The following is a 21,987-nucleotide window of genomic DNA, read 5'->3' as shown; positions in this document are numbered from 1 at the left end:
GTTTTTTTTTTTTTTTTTTTTTTTTTTTTTTTTTTTGGTAGCTATTGTGCATGGAATTACTTTCCTGATATCCTCTTCGGCTACTGCATTATTGGCAAATAAGAAGGCTGTTAATTTTTGTGTGTTGATTTTGTATCCTGCCACTATACTGAATTCATTTATTAGTTCTACTAATTTTTTGGTGGAGTCTTTAGCGTTTTCTATGTGTAGGATTATGTTGTCTGCAAATAGGGTTAGTTTGACTTCCTCCTTTCTAACTGAATGCTCTTTATTGCTTTCTCTTGCCTTATTGCTCTGTCTAGAACTTCTGGCACTATGTTGTATACAAGTAGAGAAAGTGAGCATCCTTGTCTTCTTCCAAATCTTACAGGAAAATTCTCCAATTTTTGTCTATTCAGTATAACGTTGGCTGTGGGTTTGTTATATATGGCCTTTACTGTGTTGAGATACATTTCTTCTATACCTAATTTGTTGAGTGTTTTTTATCACAAAGGGATGTTGGATTTTATCAAATGCTTTTTCTGAGTCTATTGAAATGATCATGTGTTTTTTGTCCTTCATTCTTTTGATATGATGTATCACGTTTATAGATTTGCCTATATCAAACTATCCTTGCATCCCTGGGGTGAATCCTACTTGATCATGGTGTATGCACTTTTTAATGTGTTGCTGGATTCTGTTTGTTAATATTTTGTTGAGGACCTTCACACCTGTGTTCATTGGAGATACTGGTCTGCAGTTTTCTTTTTTGTGTGTCTTTTTCTGGTTGTGGTATGAGGGTAGTGCTGGCCTTATAGATTGAGTTTGGAAGTAATCCCTCCTCTTCAGTTTTTTTGGAGTTTGAGAAGAATTGATATTAGATTCTTCTTTAAATGTTTGGTAGAATTTGGCAGTGAAGCCATGTGGTCCAGGGATTTTCTTATTGGAAGACTTTTTGTTACTGCTGCAATCTCATTACTTGTTATGGTCTGTTTAGGTTTTCTAGTTCTTCATGATTCAACTTTAGTAAGTTGTATGTGTCCAGGAATTTATCCATTTCTTGTGGGTTTTCCAGTTTGTTTGCATATAGTTGTTTATAGTAGTCTCCTATGATCCTTTATTTCTGCAGTATCAGTTGTAATGTCTCCTTTTTTGTTTCTGATTTTATTAATTTAAGTCTTCTCTCTTTTTTTCTGTTAGTTTAGCTAAAAGTTTAATGATTTTATCTTTTTGAAAAAACAACTCTTTGTTTCGTATGTCTTTTGTGTTTTTTTTTAATCTCTAATTCATTTATTTCTGCTTGGATCTTTGTTGTTTCTCTCCTTCGACTGATTTGGGGTTTGGTTTGTTGTTATTTTGCTATTTCTTTGAGTTGTAACATTAGGTTGTTTATTTTCAGTCTTCTTTTTTTATGTAGGCATTTATTGCTATAAACTTTTTCTTAGACCTGCTTTTGCTGTATCCTATAGGTTCTGGTATGTTGTGTTTTCATTTGTCTCCAGGAATTTTAAAATTTCTTTCTTGATTTCTTCATTGACCATTCATTGTTTAGGAGATTATTGTTTAATTTCTATGTATTTGTACAGTTTCTAGTGTCCCTTTTATTGTTGATTTCTAGTTTTATTCCATTGTAGTTGGACAAGGTAGTTGATATGATTTTGATTCTTTTAAGTTTGTTGAGACTTGTTTTGTGTCCTAACATATGGTCTATTCTAGAGAATGTTCCTTGTGCTGCTGAGAAGAATGTCTATTCTGCAGCTGTTGGATGAAATGTTCTATAAATTTCTGTTAGGTCAAGTAAGAGATTAATTCTGATGTATCCTGGTTAATTTCCTGTGTAGATGATCTGTCCTTTGCTTAAAATAGGGTATTAAAGTCCCCAATTATTATTACATTAGAGTCTATCTCTCCCACTAGGTCCAATAGTAATTGCTTTATATAACTGGGTGCTCTGGAGTTAGGTGCATATATTTAGAATTGCTATATCCTTTTGTTGAATTGATGCCTTTATTACTATATAATTATATAATGACCTTCCATGTCTTTTTTTTTTTTAATTTCTTTGGCTTGAAGTCTATTTTATCTGGCATAGTATAGCTACTTGTGCTCTTTTTCATTTCCATTTTCATGAAATGTCTTTTTCCATCCCTTCACTTTCAGCTGGTGTGTATTTTTATTGGTGAAATGAGTTTGTTGTAGGAAGCATATTGTTGGTTCTTGTTTTGTAATCCATTCAGCCACTCTGTGTCTTTTAATTGGGGCATTTAATCCATTTATATTTGGGGTTATTTATTGATATATAGGGACTCATTACTGCCGTTTTGCTGGAGTTTTCTCCTGGTTGTTTTGTCTTTTTTTCTTTTTTCCAGTCTTACTGTCTTCCTTTGTGGTTGAATGATTTTCTCTAACTTTACATTTTGATTTTTCACTATTTGTTTTTAGTATGTCTCTTATAAGTTTTTGTGTTATGGTAACCATGAGGCTTACAAAAAACATGTTATAGTTATAACAAATTATTTTGGGCTAATAACATCTTAACTCTGATAGCCAAGAAAAAAGAATACACTACAGTCAGCTCTACACTTCAGCAACACCCCCCACCCCCACACGCATTCTTTTTTTTTTTTTTTGTCCTTTTTGAGGCCAGCCGCACCGCGCTCAGCCAGTGAGCGCACCAGCCATGCCTATATAGGATCCGAACCCGCGGTGGGAGCGCTGCTGTGCTCCCAGTGCCGCACTCTCTCCCGAGTGCGCCACGGGCTTGGCCCCCCACACACACTTTTTGACATTTTGGTGTCCCAAGTTACATCTTTTAATATTGCCTCTCTCTTATATTCTTCTTATATATGTTAATGCCTTGTTAGGTTTATCGTTTAGTCTTTATGCTAAATTTATAAGTGGTTTATTCACCACCCTTACAAAATTGGAATATTCTGAGGTTGTCTGTGTATTTACTTTACTAGTGAGTTATGTACCTTCAAATGTTTTCTTGCTACTCTTTAGTGTCATTTTCTTTCAGGTCAAAGAGATCTCTTTAGCATTTCTTGTAGGGCAGGTTTAGCATTGATGAATTTCCTTAGCTTTTGTTTGTCTGGGAAAGACTTTATTTCTCTTTCATATTTGAAGGTTAGTTTTGCCAGATACAAAATTCTTGACTAACAGTCTTTTTTCTTCAGTACTTAGAATATATCTTCCCATTCTGTTATGGCCTATAGAGTTTCTACTGAGAAAGCTGCTGAGAGATATATACTATATATTTATTTTCTTTTGTTGCTCTTAGTATTCTCCCTTTGTGTTTGGTTTTTAATCATTTGATTATGATGTGTCTTGGGGGTGTTGCTCTTTGAATTAAATTTGTTTGGTGTCCTCTGAGTTTCCTGTACCTGGATGGTGTCATCTTTCTCCGTACTTAGGAAATTTTCAGCCATTATTTCCTTGAATGTGCTTTCTGGGTCTCTTCCTTCTTCGTCCCCTTCAGGTGTGCCAATTATTTGGAGTTATTTCTCTTGAGGGAATCCTATATTTGCTATATTTCTGTTTCATTTTTTCTTATTCTTTTTCCTTTTGCTCCTCTGATTGCGTAATTTCATGTGTTTTATCTTCAAGCTCACTGATTCTTTCCTCTGTTTGATTAATTCTGCTGTTGGAGCTATTTTTTCAGTTAAGAAAATGTATTTCTAGAATTTCTATTTTTTTTTTTTAGTTGATTCTATTCCTGTATCAGGTTTCTTGTTCTGCTCTTGAAGTTTTTCCAGATATCATTTAATTTTCTATCTGTATTATTTTTGTGTTTCCCTGAACATACTTAAAAGAGTTATTCTGAATTCTCTGTCAGACGTTTCATAGATCTGGTGTTCCTCTGTGTCCATTATTCATGCTTTGTTTCCTTTGGTGGCCACATTTTTCTGTTTTCTTGATCTTTGTGTTTTTACAATGATGCCTGGGCATTTGAGGAGATTGTTACCTCATCTGGGTTTTATAGGTGGTTATCAGAGCTTTGGCTCTGGTCTGTGGGGTGTTTTTCCATCCTGTAGTGGCTTAATAGTTATTGCCAGCACTTAGACTCTGCACAGAAACATGTGCTGTTCTGTGCCTACTTTATGAGTTGGGGGAACTACCTGTGGAGACCAGACCTTGAGCTCTGTGCTTTGAGCTAAATTGCTGCTTTGCTGCTGATTCTCTTGGAAGGCTTTTTGTGTGGATCGTTAATCACTTCCAGGTCTGGGCTTTGTGGAAATCCCAGCCTGCAACTGAGTCTTTCCTGCAGATTGTGTCCCTTACAGTTCTATCTATATCGCCTGACCAAATTTCACTGAAACCAGCTGCCTTCCCTGTGTCCAGTGTTCCCCCTTCAGGCCAGCCTTTCGCCTGCACTCCAAAGGGTTCCCACAGGGCAGGCTGTGTAGGCACCCCTTGCAATAACTCACTGGCCTCTGGGTGCTCTTTTTCTCCAGTCAGCTGTGGTTGCTTGTCCTGTGTGAGCCCAGGCAAATCTTGCCAGGGTCTTTATGGCCTGTGGGCTGGTGTGCTCTGAAACCTTCCTCTCACCTGCAGACTCCAAGGAGGTTTATGTGAATGATGCTACGGCAGCTTCTTCCAGCTTTAATCTGTGTGCAGTAGCCACTGCCAGCCGCCTATCAGGTGACTCAGAAGTGACCAAGGTGGTTCAGAAGCAGCCAGGGCTCAGAATGATGGGCACTGTCCCTACACCCTCTTGCTGTAGCCTTTTGTACCTTCACGAACTTCACAGGTCTCTCCTCCTCTTTCCCCAGCTCCAGCAGTCCACATTGGCAGACTACTTTTTAATAGTTGTAAATTGGTTTACTTGTGGGGAAGAGTGACAGTGGGAATCATCTATTCTGCCATTTTGATAACATCACTCCTCAATTAGTGTGAATTTAACCACTGTAACAGGTCATTAGAAACCTTAGTGAGAGCAGCGTGCATATACATATGTGTGTGTATAAAGGATCAAATTACGCATACTGTTTATAATCTTTCTAAAAACTCATATTACACATATCTTTTATATATACATATAATTATTAAGTGTAATAGATCTATGTTAGTAATAGCTATATAGTATTCTATCCCATGGAAGTACAATTTATTTACTAGTCTATTGATAGGTATTTAGGATATCAACAATTTTAGGTTATTATAAAAATTAAGCATGAAATATTCTTGTATATTCCTTTGGAAAACATGCATATCTCCTGATGAGAAATTCCTAGTGGCGTTATTGATGGGTCAAAGCATATGCACATGTGTTCGTCCTTCTGTGGCTCCCACTGCCCTGGACAAACTGCGGAATCCTTCGTGTGGTATTCAGGGCCTCCACTTACTTCTCTGCCTCATTTCTTGCTGTGCCCCACTATCACACTCTGCTCTCCAGCTATATTTAAACCCCTGAATTGCGATTTCTGTAACAAATCTTATTTCTGCTCTTGAGGGATTTTCAGATGTGGTTCCTGTATCTGGGGTATCTATTTTATTTAATTTGTTGAGGCCCTCAAGGTCTCAGCTTGGACTTCCCATCTGTAAAGTTCCTTGACTTATTATGGTTGTCTTGATTTTTCTTCCTACCTGATTCCCCCCAAACCCTTTGTACCTGTTGTGGAAATTTCATCTTATCCTAATCATAGCATTTATAACACTTTGTTGTTGTTTGTTTTCTTCACTAAATCATAATCTCCTTGAAAGTCAAAATAGGGTTTTTCCTCAGTGTTGGATTTCCTCCTCCTCAGACAGAACTTAGTATATGGTGCACACTAATAAATATTTGTTGAATCAGTGAACAAATGTAATAACAAAGGCCATCTCCTCTTCCGACATTTCCTTTCTGTCATAGAAAGGGCACAGGAAGTATTGTGTCACCGTAGTAGCAGAGTTAAATTTGCACCAGGTGTAAGATTCATATCATTTTCTTGTACTTCTGCATCTATGTGAAACATTTTAACTTACTTTTATTTAGAGTTGTTACAGAGTAGAGAGAAAAGGCTTCATGAAAGTGTGGAAGAACATACAAATGTCTAGAGTGTAGCTGCTTGTAAAAGTGATGACTACAGTTAACCACAGCAGAATCAAATGAGTCTATTAAAAAAAAAAACTTTTTAAGAAGATTTATTTATCTTTTTGAGTTAAAGTTTATCAGTACAAATGGATGCTGTTTTGATAGTTCTTATCTTAAGTTTCTTTTGGTTTTAAAGTACAAAAACCTCTTCAAAGTCACATAAGATGAAAAGAGAATTGTATTTGGGACCCCTCTAGGAGAATCAAAGGGGAAAAAGTGCACACCCAGACACCCAGAAGAGTAGAAACTCAGTGGTCTGTTGGTGGCGCTTTCTGTATTGCTGCTCCGTTCCTCCCTTCGACCTGCTCTCTCTGGGTCAACACACACCCAGACACCCAGAAGAGTAGAAACTCAGTGGTCTGTTGGTGGCGCTTTCTGTATTGCCGCTCCATTCCTCCCTTCGACCTGCTCTCTCTGGGTCAACATAAGTCAAATGTGCAACCCCAGTGCAGTCATTTATATCGGGAATATGGGATGGACTGGTCACCTGGTCTAAAAATGGATTTCAGATGATTCACCTTGAAGTAATGGAAGAAAAAGACAGTTCTCAAAGAAGGGTAAATAGTTATTGGGCTAACTAGAGGGATATGTGAAAAAGATCTGCTGTAGACTAATCTGATTTGAAATTAAGTCTGAATCTTTTTTTACTTAAAGTAAATTATGCACGATGAGTTGTATTTTCTGTTTCTAATGTATTTTGGTCAGATACAGTCTTTATGCTATAAAAATATATAATTATTGCAGTGCTCTGGAAAAACTCCTGTCATGTTCCAAACAATAAAAAGGAAATAAACTGTCTTGCAAAATTTTTATGATGATACTTTTTATTTTTAAGAATACTTACTTGTAAATATTTTATAACTTCAGGTTCAAAAACTAATAATTTTTTTTATGTTTTATTCATAGGTCATGCCTCGACTGCATTGGTAAAAATGCTATCATTTTAGAAAGTCAGATATCTTTATTACCTCCTAAACTTCTGCAACAAGTACTCAAAAAAATAACATTTTGGACTGCAGCTAATCACCGAGAAGAACAAAGAGTTCAAAAAGAAGAAACAAAATAAATATCAGTGGATCAGTAGCAATTAAATTGTTATATACTCTATATATTTAATGGGTTTAAACATTTTAATTAGACTGTACATTTACTGCCCCACCCCCCTCACCCCCAAATTGTAAGCTTTATTTAAAGGATAAAATTTGAAACAAAATGCTCTGTTAAAGTGATTATATGGTATGGTATACATGTAAATAAGATTTTAATGCAGATTAATTTATATTTGTATTTATAAACCAATTTCCTTATAAGCTGCAGAAAATTTATGCTTTCTGAAAGTAAGTACAATGTTAACATGTTTAACTCAATGTATACTCTTTACTGGAAAGATTATACAAATTTGAGAATAAGAAAGTATCCCAAGGACTTCAGAAATTCCCCAGCATAATTGTACACACACACACACACACACACACACACACACACACACAATGTATCAACTTTCAGAAAGGATAAATTTTCTCAAGTCACCTTTAAATTACCTTAGGTTTTCCTTAAATAACTCAGTTATTAAGGAACTTCTTCTTAAATAACTAATACAGCTGGCCAAAAATTATAAAATAGGCAAACACCAGTATGATATTAAATATTGAAATACTGTCCTTTTAGCACTTACCTAGGAAAGTATTTTTAGGCATTATTGTAACTTTTCCTCACCTCTATTTGAGTAGGGGAATAAATATCTTCAATTGTCTCTTTTACTCCTAAGTTATTAGTTTGTCTAGTTTTATATATTTATAAAGATTATGTTTTAAAGTATATAAAGTAGAGGCTTATTCATCATATAGGCTGTGAAATATTGAAAAGCATTTATACTTGTTAACTTTTGAGACATCTTAAAATACATTCTGCTTTGGAAGAGTGATCGTAAAGTAAGTTTTGTAAGTAATGAAATAGGATAGTAATCTAGTAATTTGACTTTATAGAAACCCCTCAATTTGGCCCACACCATTCTACAGAGCTGATGCTCAAGACACTAAGATGTTGAAAGTCTGGTATCTTCTCTTTTATTTTCAGCATTACCATCTGTACAGAAAGGGAACACTGTATCTTTATATAACCTCAAAATTGTACATATGCCATAATTAAGAAGTTTTTCTTCATTTGATTACAGTCATGCCCTTCCATTGAATTACTAATTACAATTGAGTACTAAAAAGTTCTGTATATAAAATTATTCTCCACAATATCACCATGCAAGCTATATCTGAAATTTTAAATGTTAGAAAATATATATTTCTATATTGAAATATATATATAATTTATAATGAAAACTATAATAGTTGTAGTATTTCACTGAATTTTAGAGATATATTTTTTATATATGTACTGTATTTTGGATGTGTAAAGCTTTGATTTACTGAAATATTTTGTGTTTATATTTTATTTATTGTTCCAACTATATAGAATTACTGTTTTCATAGTTTTGTTCATGTGAACTGGTCATTAGAGTTAATTGTGCAAAAAAATATTTCAGTGTAAGTTTTCCTTTTTTTTTTTTTTTTACTATTTTTAGGCTAAATAACATATTTTGAAAATGAATCTCACAAGTAATATACATCTTAGAAATAATTATCTTATTACTATGGACTTCAGTATCAGCATTTTTATATTTAAGGCAAAAAAATACCAAAACCTAGTTGGACAGTGACAGATGACGTTGAGTGGAATGAACACCCTTTAAAATGGCTTCTGGATTATGTGAATGCCTTCTCCAGCCTCTTAGAAGAAACCTCTGTTTTTAAATGATTTATTTGGAACGTTAAAAGTTGGATTGATCCCCCTCAAAAATACATACTCTTATTCAGGCTTTAAGAGAATGAAAATCTACATAATATCTTTAGCACACAAAAGTAGTGCTATTCTTATATAACTTAATAGACTTATATGTTCTGAGGCAGCCCCATAGTAGGAGCAGCAGGGAATTCTAATCTTTGCCTTCAATGTCCAAATTTTGGCTTAAACCTGTGCTTCCTTACTATTAGGAGATAGAAAGATTCTAGGAGCTAGCAAAGCCAGTTTTGAAGTTCCATAGGCTGAGCAATATTGACTCCTCACTTCTTACCGGCTGATGGTTTACTATCAAATTTTGTGCTGTTGACCTCCACAGTACGTAAGAGCCCAAGAAAACCATAATTTTACCTCTGAACTCTCCCTTACTGGCTCCCTCCTTGGAAGATGACTCTAGAAGAGTTGATGGGATTTTTTTCATGTGGTTCACAAAATGCGTGTGCAGTCTGGTTCTACAGGAAAAAGAACCTCAGGATATTTTTCCAGTTGTCAAGAAGGATTTTTTTTATGGTATTATTATCATGTTTAATATGATATAATAAACAGCCCATCAAAGTTGGTGTACATTTTTTTCTAAATAATATCTTTGCATAAACACCTTTTAAATATATATATATTTTTTAAAAAATATTAGCCTCTTGCACCTAGAAGCTTAAAAATATTTAGAACTGTGTACTGTCAGCTCACACACAGAGTGATATTTTCACCAATGTACTATTTATATGTGTATATGTGTGAGAGAAATGAAAGAAACCAAGATAGAGTAATTTTTTTTTTTTGTCCTTTTTGAGACCAGCCGCACCGCGCTCAGCCAGTGAGCACACCGGCCATCCCTCTATAGGATCCGAACCCGCGGCGGGAGCGTCACTGCGCTCCCAGCGCCGCACTCTCCTGAGTGCGCCACGGGCTCGGCCCAAGATAGAATAATTTTAAGGATAGTCCTTTATGTTGACAAATTAAAATTTAGATTTTAGGACATTTGGAAGAAAAACAAGCAATTTTAAGGAAAAGGTAATCAACATGTTCACCATTTTTGGTGCCTATTTTTCCATTGTATTAATGTAATTCTACTGGGATTTCCGGTTTGATGAAATTACTATACAGTCCAGCATGTGGACACAGCAAGAAGAACATTTTTTAATTACTCAAAGTCCATAGTTTACATTAGGATTCATTCGTGTTGTACATTCGATGGATTTTGACATACATAATGAAATGGATCCACCAATGTATTATACAGAATGGTTTCACTGCCCTAAAAAAGAAATCCTCTGTGTTCCACTTTCCTTCCCCCAAGCCCTGGCAATTACTGATCTTTGCACTGTTTTCATAGTTTTGCCTTTTCCAGAATGTCATATAGTTCCAATAATACTATACGTAGCCTTTTCAGATTGGTATCTTCACTTAGTAGTATGTATTTAAGTTTTCTTCTTGTCTCTTCATGGTTTGGTAGCTCATTTCTTTGTAGTGCTGAATAATATTCCATTGTCTGGATGTACCACACTATTTATCCATTTACCTACTGAAGGATATCTTGGTTGCTTCCAGGTTTTGGCAGTTGTGAATAAAGATGCTATAAACATCCATGTATAGCATATTTTCTTATGGACATAAGTTTTCAGCTCATTTAGGTAAATACCAAGCAGCAAGATTGTTGGATTGGTTGTAAGAGTATATTTAGTTTTGTAAGAAACCATCAGGCTGTCTTTCAGAGTGGCTGTACCATTTTGCATTCCCACCAGCAATGAATGAAAGTTTCTGTTGCTCCACTTCCTTGCCAGGATTTCGTGTCATCAGTCTTTCAGATTTTTTTTTTTTTCTTTTTTTGTCCTTTTTGAGACCGGCCGCACTGTGCTCAGCCAGTGAGTGCTGTGAGCGCACTGGTCATCCCTATATAGGATCCGAACCTGCAGCGGGAGCGCTGCTGCGCCTGCAGCGCTGCACTCTCCTGAGTGCGCCACGGGCTCGGCCCTAGTCTTTCAGATTTTGGCCATTCTAATAGGTGTGTACTGGTATCTCATTGTTTTAATTTGCAATACCCTAGTGACATGTAATGTTGAACATCTTTTTATATGCTTGCTTGCCATTTGTATGTTTTCTTTGGTCTTTCAGATTCTTTGCCCATTTTTCAATCAGGTTCACTTATGGTTGAGTTTTAGGAGTTCTTTGTGTACTGTGGGTAACAGTTCTTTATCAGATGTGAATTGTGCAAATATTTTCCAGTCCGTGACTCGTCTTCCCATTTTCTTGACATTGCCTTTCACAGAGCAGTTTTTCATTTTAATGAAGTGTGTCTTACTTATTTCTTCCATGGGCTGTGCTTTGGTGGTGTATTTAAAAAGTCATCACCAGGGCCGGCCTGGTGGCGCACTCGGTAGAGTGCGGCAGTTGGGAGCGCAGCGGCCCTCCCTCTGAGGGTTCGGATCCCATATGGAGACCGGTCCGCTCACTGGTTGAGCGCGGTGCAGGCGCGACACTGAGGGTTGCGATCCCGTTACCAGTCACGAAAAAAGACAAAAAGAAAAAAAAAAAAGTCATCACCATACCCAAGGTTACTCAGGTTTTAATATACATTATTTTCTAGAAATGTCATAGTTTGACGTTTTACATCTAGGCCCGTGATCTATTTTGAGTTAATTTTTGTGAAGCATGTAAAGTTGTCTAGACTCATATTTTTGCATGTGGATGTTCAGTTGTTCCCACATCAGTTGTTGAAAAGACTGTCTTTTCTCTATTAGTGTTTCTTTTGCTCCTTTCTCAAAGAGAAGTTGACTATAGTCACATGGATCTATTTCTGGGCTCTCTATTTTCTGTTCCATTGATCTTTAGTCCCTTCTTTCACCAGTACCATACTGTCTTGATTATTGTCACTTGATATATCAAGTCTTGAAGTTGGGCAGTGTCAGTCCTCCAACTTTGTTCTCCTCCTTCCATCAACTCCTTCAAAATAGCTTCTCCTTCAAGTCAGCTCTTTTGGATCTTTTGCCTCTTGATGTAAATTTTAGAATCAGTTTGTAAATATACACAAAATAACTTTCTGGAATTTTATTCTGTTTTTTAAGATTAACAGCAGTTTATTAGTCACATACACTCAGTCAGGAGGAGGGTACCGTAAGCAATGCAGGCCAACACAGGGATTGCACTTGGGAGCAAAGAGAACAAACGGGATAGGGGATAGGATTTGTAGTATCAAGAAGATGAGATGTTCCTTGATTTCTATGGAAAAATGTGATTGGTTTGTTTGAATAATTCTGAGCTCAATGTTTGCAAAAAAAGTAGAAATCCGTAATCCAGAGACCCTCTTTAAGAATGAGCCACTGATACTGGCTGGCTGGTTAGCTCAGTTGATTAGAGTGCAGCCTTGTAACACCAAGGTCAAGGGTTCGGTTCCCTGTTCTGGCCAGCCACCAAGAAAAAAAAAAAGGAAGGAGCCACTGATAAAACACTATATATTTATAATTTGTATGACGTCTCATCATGTTGTAAATTTTCTCAAGCATTATACAGTAATTGGTTTGCATCAGGCTTTCCATATTATTTATATTTATAGTATATCTTTCCAGTTAGAGTATTCACATGACTTTTTAAGTAATTGCAAAAATTTTTAAATGTCCTGTATTTTCCAAACTACTAGGGTTTCAATCCAATGTGCATTCTTATAAGGTCCATCTCCAGTATACATTATCATGTGCCTTTGAATGGATATGAGAGAAATGAAGGCATTCCATATTTTGTACACTCATAGGGTTTTTCTCCAGAGTGAGTTATTTCATGCTTTCAAATGGAACCGGAACTGAAGGTCTTACCACATTTTTATATTCATAAGGCTTTTCTCCAGTGTGAATCCTTCTGTGTTTAAAAAAAAAAAAAAAAATTGGAGGGCCGAGCCCGTGGCGTACTCGGGAGAGTGCGGCGCTGGGAGCACAGTAGCACTCCCACCACAGGTTCGGATCCTATATAGGGATGACCGGTGTGCTCACAGCTGGCTGAGCTCGGTGCAGCCAGTCTCAAAAAGGACAGAAAAAAAAAAATTGGAAAAACAGAAAGCTTCAACATACTTCTAACAGTCCTAGGGTTTTTCTTCAGTGTGAGTCCTTTCATGTCTTTAAAAGCAACTGAGAAAATTGAATGCTTCACCACATTTTTTACATTAGAAGGATTTCTCTTTAGTATAAATCCTTTCATGTTTTTGAACATTACTGGAAAAACTAAAGCCTTTACCACATTTTGTACATTCATAGGGTTTTTCTCCAGGTAAGTTCTTTCATGTATTCAAAGGAAACAAACATCTGGAGGTTTTACCACATTTCTCATATTCACAGGGTTTTTCTCCAGTATGAGCTATTTCATGCATTCAAATAAACTGAAAAAATTGAATGTTTCCAATATTCCTACATTCATAGGGTCCTTCTCCAGTGTCCTTTCATGTGTTCAAAGGGAAATGGAACATCTGAAGGCTTCACCATGTTATTTACATTAACAGTTTTCTCCAGTGTGAACACTTTCATGTATTTGAAAGCATACAAAAAAAGTGAATGTTTCCCCACATTAATTATATTCATAGGGTTTCTCTCCAGTGTGAGTTCTTTTATGTTTCCAAAGGGGACTGGAATATCTGAAGGCTTTACCATTTAGTTTACATTCATAAATTTTTTTCTCCAGTGTGAATTCTTCCATGTATTCACAGGTAACTGGAAGAATAGAAGCTTTTACCACATTTTTTATGTTCATATGGTTTTTCTCCAGTGTGAATACTTTCACATTTTTGAAGGGAACTGGGAAAATTGAGTGGTTTCCCACATTCCTTACATTCATAGGGTTTCTCTGCAGTATAAGTTCTTTCATGTTTCTGAAGGGAATTGGAACATCTGAAGACTTTACCATTTAGTTTACATTCATAAAATTTTTCTCCAGTGTGAATTTTTTCATGCATTTGAGAGGAAGGGGAAAAACTGAAGGCTTTACCTCATTGTTTACGTTTATGGGGTGTCCCACCACTATGAGTTCTTTTATGTATAGAAAATTAACTGGGAAAATCAAAGGCTTTCCCATGTAACATACATCTATAAGTTTCATTTTTCAGTGTGCATTTACCATGTGTTTTTGAACACTGGTGAGAGAAATAAAGGCTATCCACATTGTTTATATGGGGTCTTTCCATATTTCTCACACTCACATTGTGTGCAGAGTGAGAAATGATGTGCCTATTAAGGGATGAATGACATGAAGACTTTTGCACACCCGCTGCATTCACATGATTTTACTCCAGTAAGAATTTTCTACAGATTAAGATTTGGGATCTGACTGAAGGTTTCTGTACACTGACTACCTTCTTTACTTTCACATTGCATTTTTAACATATGACTTCTGTAGAAGCCAGACTCCTGAAGGCTTCCCACATCACATATCTACACAAATTCTTCCAGAAAAGATCCAGCAAAACCCACTGTTCCTGGGTGAAGTTCATATCCACATCCACAAAGGCCACTAAGTCAACATGGGAGAAACTCTAGATGACCTTGGGCTTGGCAATGAGGTTTCAGATGCCATATCAAAAACATGATCCATGAATGAGAATATTGGACATTATTGAAATTAATTTTGTTTTGCAAACAATACATTTTCCAGCTTCAGGCATATTCTGTCATCATCCCTACAGATCTCCCGGTACTTACAGGTCACAGGGTCACAGAGACTGGGGCAGAGCCACCTATACCTCCTGAAGCAGAGGATACAGAGCAGTGGAGACCTGGAATTTTGATTGGAATTGCATTGAATCTATAGATCAAATTGACATATTGACAATAATGAGAATTCCTATCCAGGAACATGGACTATATGTCCATTTATTTAGTTCTTGGAAATCTTTCATCCGAGTTTTGTGGTTTTCTTCATATATATCTTGTACATATTTTGTTAGACTTATACCTAAGTATTTCATTTTGGGGGGTGCTAATGTGTATGATAATGTGTTTTTAATTTCAAATTCCATTTGTTAATTGCTGACATATAGGAAAGTGATTGGCTTTTATATATTAACCTCGTATCCTACAACCTCGATATCATTGCTTATTAGTTCCAGGAGATTTTGGCAGGGGTTTCTAAATAGATGATCAAGCATGTCATCTGGAAACAAAGATAGTTTTATTAGTTTTATTTTTTCCTTCTGAATCTGTATAAGATTTCCTTTTCTTGTCTTATTGCATTAGCTAGGATTTCCAGTATGATGTTGAAGAGTAGTGGTGTCAGGGGACATATTTGCCTTGTTTCAAATCTTAAAGGGAAAGCTTGAAATTTCTCACCATTACATATAATGTTAGATGTAGGTGTTTTGTAGATGTTCCTTATCAAGTTGAAGAAATTCCTCTCTATTCCTAGTTTGCTGAGAGTTGTTGGGGTTTTTTTATTTGTAAATGGATGTTGGATTTTTTCAAATGCTTTTTTCATATCTTATTGATATGATCACATGATTTTTCTTCTTTAGCCTGTTGATGTGATGAATTACATTAATATTCAAATGTTGAAACAGTCTTGCATACCTGGAATAAATCCTACTTGGTTGAAGTGTAAAAAAATTTTTCTTTACATTGTTGTATTTGATTTGCTAATATTTTGTTGAGGATTTTTGCATCTATGCTCATGATAGATATTAATCTGTAGTTTTCTTATAATGTCTTTGTTTGGTTATGATATTAGGGTAATGCTGGCTTCATAGAATGAGTTAAGAAGTATTCCCTTTGCCTCTATCTTCTGATAGAGATTGTAGAGAATTGTTATAATGTCTTCCAAATGTTTCATAGAATTCATCAATTGAACCTATCTGAGCCTGATGCTTTATGTTTTGGAAGATTACTAATTATTGATTCAATTTCTTTAATAGATACTCGTCTAGGCCTATTCAGATTATCTCATATGGGTTTTGGCAAATTGTATCTTTCAAGGAATTGATCCATTTCATCTGGGTTATCAAATGTATGGGCATAGAGTTGCTCATAATATTTCTTTATTATTCTTTTAATGTTTATGGGATCTGTAGTGATGTCCCCTCTTTCATTTCTGATATTAGTAATTTATGTCTTCTCTCTTTTTTCCTTAGTTAGCCTGACTAGAGGCTTACTGATTTTTATTGAAGTTCAGTAAATTTTCAATTAAAAAAAAAACAGCTTTTGGTTTTATTAATTTTCTCTTTTGATTTCTTATCTTCAATTTCATTGATTTCTGCTCTAAATTTTATTTTCTTTTTTCTGCTTACTTGGATTTAATTTGCACTTCTAGTTTCTGAAGGTAGAATTCTAGATTGTTAATTTTAGATCTTTCTTTTTTTCTAGTATATACATTTAATGCTATAAATTTCCCTCTAAATCACTTTTTGCTGCACTTCACAGATTTTGATAGGTTGTATTTTCACTTTATTGAGCTCAAAATATTTTTAAATTTCTCTTCAGAATTCTTCCTTAACCCATATGTTATTTAGAAGAGTGTTGTTTAATCTCCAAGTATTTTTGGATTTTCCAGCTATCTTTCTGTTATTCATTTCTAGTTTAATTCCATTGTGATCTGAGAACAGACATTGTGTGGTTTCTATTTTTTAAATTTGTTAAGATGTATTATACGGCCCAGAGTGTGTTTATTTTTATGAGTGTTTCACGTGAGCCTGAGGAGAATGTGTAATCTGCTGTCATTAGATGAAGTAATCTATAGATGTCAATTATATTCAGTTGACCCATGGTCCTGTTGAGTTCAACTACCTCCCTACTGATTTTCTGCTTGCTGGGTCTGTCCATTTCTAATAGAGAGGTGTTGAAGTCCCCAACATAATAGTGAATTTATCTATTTCTCTTCACAGTTCTATCAGTTTTATTGCCTCATGTATTTTGATGCTTTGTTGTTAGGCACATACAAATTAAGGATTATTATGTTTTTTTTTGGAGTACTGAACCCTTTATCATTATGTGATGCCCCTCTTTATCCCTTATAACTTTCATTGCTTTGAAGTCTGCTCTGTCTTAAATTAAGATAGTTAATCCACTTTCTTTTTATTAGTATTAACATGGTATACCTTTCTCCTTCTCTTTACTCTTATGTGTCTTTATATTTAAAGTGAGTTTCTTGTAGACAACATATAGTTGGCTCTTGTTTTTTGATCCACTCTGACAATCTCTGTCTTTTGATGGGTGCATTTAGGTCACTGATACTTAAAGTGATTGTTGATATAGCTGGATTAATATCTACCATATTTGTTACTGTTTTCTATTTGTTACCTTTGTTCTTTGTTTTTATTTTTATTTTTGTCTGCCACATTTTTTCTGCCTTTCATGGTTTTAATTGAGCATTTTATTCTCATGATTCATACTCATAGTCATGATTCATACTCATATGACTTTATACTCATATGAGCATTGAGCATTTTATACTCATAATTCATTTTCTACCCTTTCTTAGCATATCAGCTATGCTTTTTTTTTTTCTTACTGTTTTTAATGGTTGCCCTAGACTTTGCACTATACATTTACAACTAATTCAAGTCCAAGTAACACTACCACTTCATGGGTAGCGCAAGTACCTTACAATAACAAATTATTTCTAATTTCTCTGTCCTGTGCCTTGTATCATTGCTGTCATTCATTTAACTTACACTTAAACATTCATAAGTATATATATGCATACATAATCAAATTCACTGTTGCCATTATTTTGAACAACTGTTAGATTGTTCTGTTATTTTGAATAATTGTTGCTGTTATTTTGAACAATTGTCTGTTAGATCAATTAAGAATGAGAAAACTAAACATTTTAATTTAACCTTGACATTCATTCTCTGATGTTCTTCCTTTTTCTATGTAGATCTGAATTTCTGAATTTTATCCTTTTTCTTCTCTCTGAAGAACTTCTTTTAATATTTCCTTCAAGGCAGGTCTATTGGCAACTGATTCCCTCAATTTTTGTTTGTGAAAAAGTCTTTATTTCTCCTTCCCTTCGAAGGATACTTTTGCAGGATAAAGATTCTAGGTTGGTGAGGGGTTTTTTTCTCAACACTTTAAGTATTTAACTGTACTCTCCTCTCATTTGCATGGTTTCTGAGGAGAAGTTGGAGGAAATTCTTATCTTTGCTCTTCTGTAGGTAAGGTGCTTTGTCCCTGGCTTCTTTCAAGATTTTTCTTTATCTTTAATTTTCTGAAGTTTGAATATAATATACTTAGGTGTAGTTTTTTGGCATTTATCCTGCTTGGTATTCTTTGTGCTTCCTGGGATGGTGATTTGTTGTCTGACATTAATTTGGGGAAATTCACAGTAATTATTGCTTCAAATATTTCTTCTATTCCTATCTCTTCTGGTTTTTTCCTCCTTCTGGCATTCCCATTACATGTGTGTTACACCTTCTGTAGTGGTGCCACAATTATTGGATATTCTACGGGCTTTTTTGTGGGGTTTTGGGGGGGGGTCTTTTCCCCTTCACTTTTCAGTTTTGGAAGTTTTATCGACATGCCCACAAGCTCAGAGATTCTTTCCTCAGTTGTGTCCAGTCTACTAATAAGCCCATCAAAGGCATTCTTCATTTTTGTTACAGTGTTTTTGACCTCTAGCATTTCTTTTTGGTCCTTTCTTAGAATTCCCACCTCTCTGCTTACCTTATTCATATGTTCTTGCATGTTGTCTACTTTTCCACTAGAGGCTTTTGCACCTTAATCATAGTTAAGTTCTTAGTCTGATAATTCCAACATACCTACCACATCAAAGTCTGCTTCTGATGCTTGCTCTGTTTCTTCAAACTGTGTTTTTGACTTATAGTATGGCTTGTAATTTTTTGTTGAAACCTGGACATGATGAACTGGGTGAAAGAGTCTGGTACTGGGCCTTTAGTAGTGTGGTGGTAAGGAGTGGGGGAAGGGCAAGTGTTCTATAGTGCTTTGATTATCTCAGTCTGTGACCCTCTGCCACTGGACTATGTACTTCACCAGTGCTTCTTAGTCTTTTCCCCCTTAGGTGGGGACAGGATGGCTAGAGGGGGCTGGAATTAGGTATTTTCCTTTCACCAGATAGGTTAGGCTACGATAAAATAGTTTCTTCTGAGGGCAGGCCTTGTTAAGAACAGAATGCTCTGACATATTTCAAAATGATTCCTTTTTCCCTCCCCCTGCTGGAACCATGAGGGGATTTTTTTCCATTATTTACTGCAAGGATCTAGTAGAGCTCCTGGAGGTAAAACTCACAAAAAATGTGGGGCTCCTCCAATGACTGGAGCCTCTGGAGTTATTAACTCTCAGACTTGTCCACACAGAGCCTGCAGCAATTCATCAATTACTGCGTAGGTTTGCCTGCCCAGCTTTTTATGTAGAGGAAGTTCCTGCTCGTGCGTTTCTGCTTTGGTTAGCTGTAATTTTCTATATCCACCTATCTCTCCAGTTTTGGGGGGAGTGGTTTGCCCTGTGACCTTGCTTCTCTGATGGATTGAAAAACGGTTGTTTTTTAGTTTGCTCAGCATTTTACTTGTTGTTAGGATGGAATGGCAGCTTCTAAGCTCCTTACATGCTGGACCAGAAAGTATAAGTCTTATAAGAGAATTTTTTTAAACAAGAGATTTTTGGTGGAAATCTTTGTAGGGTTATCAGTCATTGAATTTCAAATGACCTTATTATCTCCCATGAAGAGAATCTTATTCTTTAACTTCAATTTTTTCTCTATTTTTGTTTGATAAAGGTGACTAATAGATATGTTTCAAAGCATCTTTTTGTGTCTGTTGTTCTCATAAGTAGGATAAACGTATCGTTTGACAGATGAATAGTAAATAACCAAATCAAAGTGGCTATTAGGCTGTTTTATTAAATGGTGTGTGGGCGTGTGTGTGTGTGTGTGTGTGTGTGTGTGTGTATAATTTATTTATTTATATATACACAAAGACAATCCCCAACTTATGATGGTTTGACTTAATGGTTTTTCAGCTTTACAATGGGTTTATCAGGCTGTAACGCGATCATAAATCTAGGACCATCTCTCTCTCCCTCTGAATTTGCCTCTGGGTAACTACGTATTGATTCATGAATACAGAAATGTTGATTATGGTGCTGGATTCAGTCCCCTGGAAGCTGTGCCCCTTAAGGTTCTGAGGATAAAATGTAGTGGGTAGAAATTTAGGGGACTTAGTGATCATTATTGTACTCATAATGCCACAGGAGTTGAGCAATGAGGGACTAGTTCAAAGAGGGACTCTTTCATATGGATTTTATAAGTATGATGTCAGAAAACATTCCTCAGTCTGTTTCTGATTCCACTTCTCTCCCATTCCCATGGCAACCCAATTCATACCTGTGACAAGTATTTCCAGTGCCCCTGTTGGGGAAATAGCATTAAAACCAATATCCTTCTCCCAAACCAGAAAACAGCTCCACAATGTTAGTGAAGGAAAAAACAAAAAAAAAAAAACAAAGAAAAAACAGTTTATTTATTGAATAAGTATTAAACCAGAATGTGATGTGCCTCACAGGCAATCTGCTAAAAGATTGCAAAGACAAAGAGAATCTCATCCTTTTATATAGCCAAGCAGATACCACCCATTACATACATGTTCTCAAGATAAACAACTAGTCCACAAGTAAGAGGATGCGACAGCACCATTTGTCATACATGGTTCATCTTAGATTCACCTGGTAATTGAGGCAACTATATTAGCTAATTAGATTTATCCAGAGAAAAAGCAAACCTCATGTTTTTATACAGGAGGTAGTTTTGTAATTTGTAGCAAGGCACCACTGAAATTAGGCTTCAAGCTTACCATCTAGCAGGGGAAACTAACAATAGACAAGTAATGACATAGTGGTTCTAATAAAGTGCTGTGGAGAAGAACCGAGGACGCCAGCAGTGTCTGCCAGGAAGCCTCAGTGTCCTGGGGATGCGGGAAGGTTTTCCTGAGGAAGGTCTAAGTTGAAAGGTGGAGGATGGGTTAGACTTCCAGGAAGAGGGAATAGCAGGTGTGAAGGCCCTGGTACTAGAAAGAGCTAGGTGTGTTTGAAGCGCTGAGAGAATGCTAACATAGCTGGAAGGAGCCTGGTATTGAAGCTGGAAAGGTAAGCGTGGCCCAGGCCATATTGGGTCTTGTACAGCACTGTAAGAATTTTGGACTCTATCCCAAAAACAATGGGAGCCAACTCAAGGTTTTTAAGTCAAGTGACTTGATCAGATTTATAAAGCGGTTCCCGATGAACTTGGCTAAGTTGTACCGAGCATAGACCTGTTACACCAGGCGGGGACACTGTTGCAAGAATCCTGTGAGCCAGGAGGACTCGGGAACCCACCGGGGTGGAGAGCAAGTAAGGTCTCAACAGCTGCCAGGTGATCTGTTTCCTGGAGGTTTACATTAATCCTCCTGAAGTAAACACACCAGCAGCAGCTAGAGAGGGAGTTCGGGCTATGAGTAATTTATTGAGGAAAGCCTTCTACTTATGTGCCAGCGTGAGGATGAGGAAGGGAGAATGAAGCACACCCCTTGCGCCAAGCGCGGCACGTTAGAGGGGCGCCCGCACAGTAGGAGTGCAAGACGCAGTCTAGTGCAGCCCTGTTTCTCAGGTGAGCAATCAGATTAGATCACAATAATTTACAGTTCTTTGGTCTAACTGAAATGTACCATGTACACTATAAGACAAAACGGTGTGTGTGTGAACAGAATTCGCCCTCCGCTCCCCCGAGGGTCCCAGCTGGGTGGCGGCTGCAGCCCTCAGGTGGGCTCGCTGGGGAGCGCGTGGAGGCTGCGGGGCGGGTCCAGGAGCGCCTCGTTCGGCTGCTGGTGAACTGGGCCCGTGTACAGGCTCGGAGGAGCTGCGCGCAGACAGCAGTTGGGCAATTCTTGTGTCCCTGTCCAGGCTGTGAACCCTTTGAGAACATCCCTCAATCAAACGAGAAATTCTAGGGAAGAAAAAGTTCTCGAGAATCTGGCCAAGATCCAGCACGTCCTTGCAGATCCCTCAGTGAGCGCGCCTCGGAGGGCGTCGGGAGGCGGCTGCAAGCGGCGCGGCGGCGGCGGCGGCGGCGGCGGCGGCAGCAGAAGCGGCAGCGGTGCCGCCTCCTCACCCGGCGGCGGCAGCAGCGGCGGC

General features: G+C 36.8%; 1 protein-coding gene across 3 annotated transcripts in view; it reads left to right on the top strand.

Annotated features, from left to right (window-relative positions):
- The window catches only part of KLHDC1 (kelch domain containing 1), a 66,295-nt gene extending 56,838 nt beyond the window's left edge, over positions 1 to 9,457 (top strand). For 2 of the 3 annotated variants that reach the window (XM_008567182.1, XM_008567183.1), the window contains one exon: positions 6,959 to 9,457. In XM_008567182.1, the coding sequence (XP_008565404.1) occupies positions 6,959 to 7,118 (160 nt within the window). In that variant the 3' untranslated portion in view covers positions 7,119 to 9,457. The remainder of the gene's footprint in view (positions 1 to 6,958) is intronic. The other variant, XM_008567184.1, reaches the window with a different exon arrangement.
- Positions 9,458 to 21,987: the final 12,530 nt, after the last annotated feature.

This window comes from Galeopterus variegatus, unplaced genomic scaffold (assembly GCF_000696425.1).
Source record: "Galeopterus variegatus unplaced genomic scaffold, G_variegatus-3.0.2 Scaffold302, whole genome shotgun sequence".
Lineage (NCBI taxonomy): Eukaryota > Metazoa > Chordata > Mammalia > Dermoptera > Cynocephalidae > Galeopterus > Galeopterus variegatus.
The sequence above is the reverse complement of the archived record's forward strand: the minus strand, read 5'-3'. Positions and strand labels throughout refer to the sequence as shown.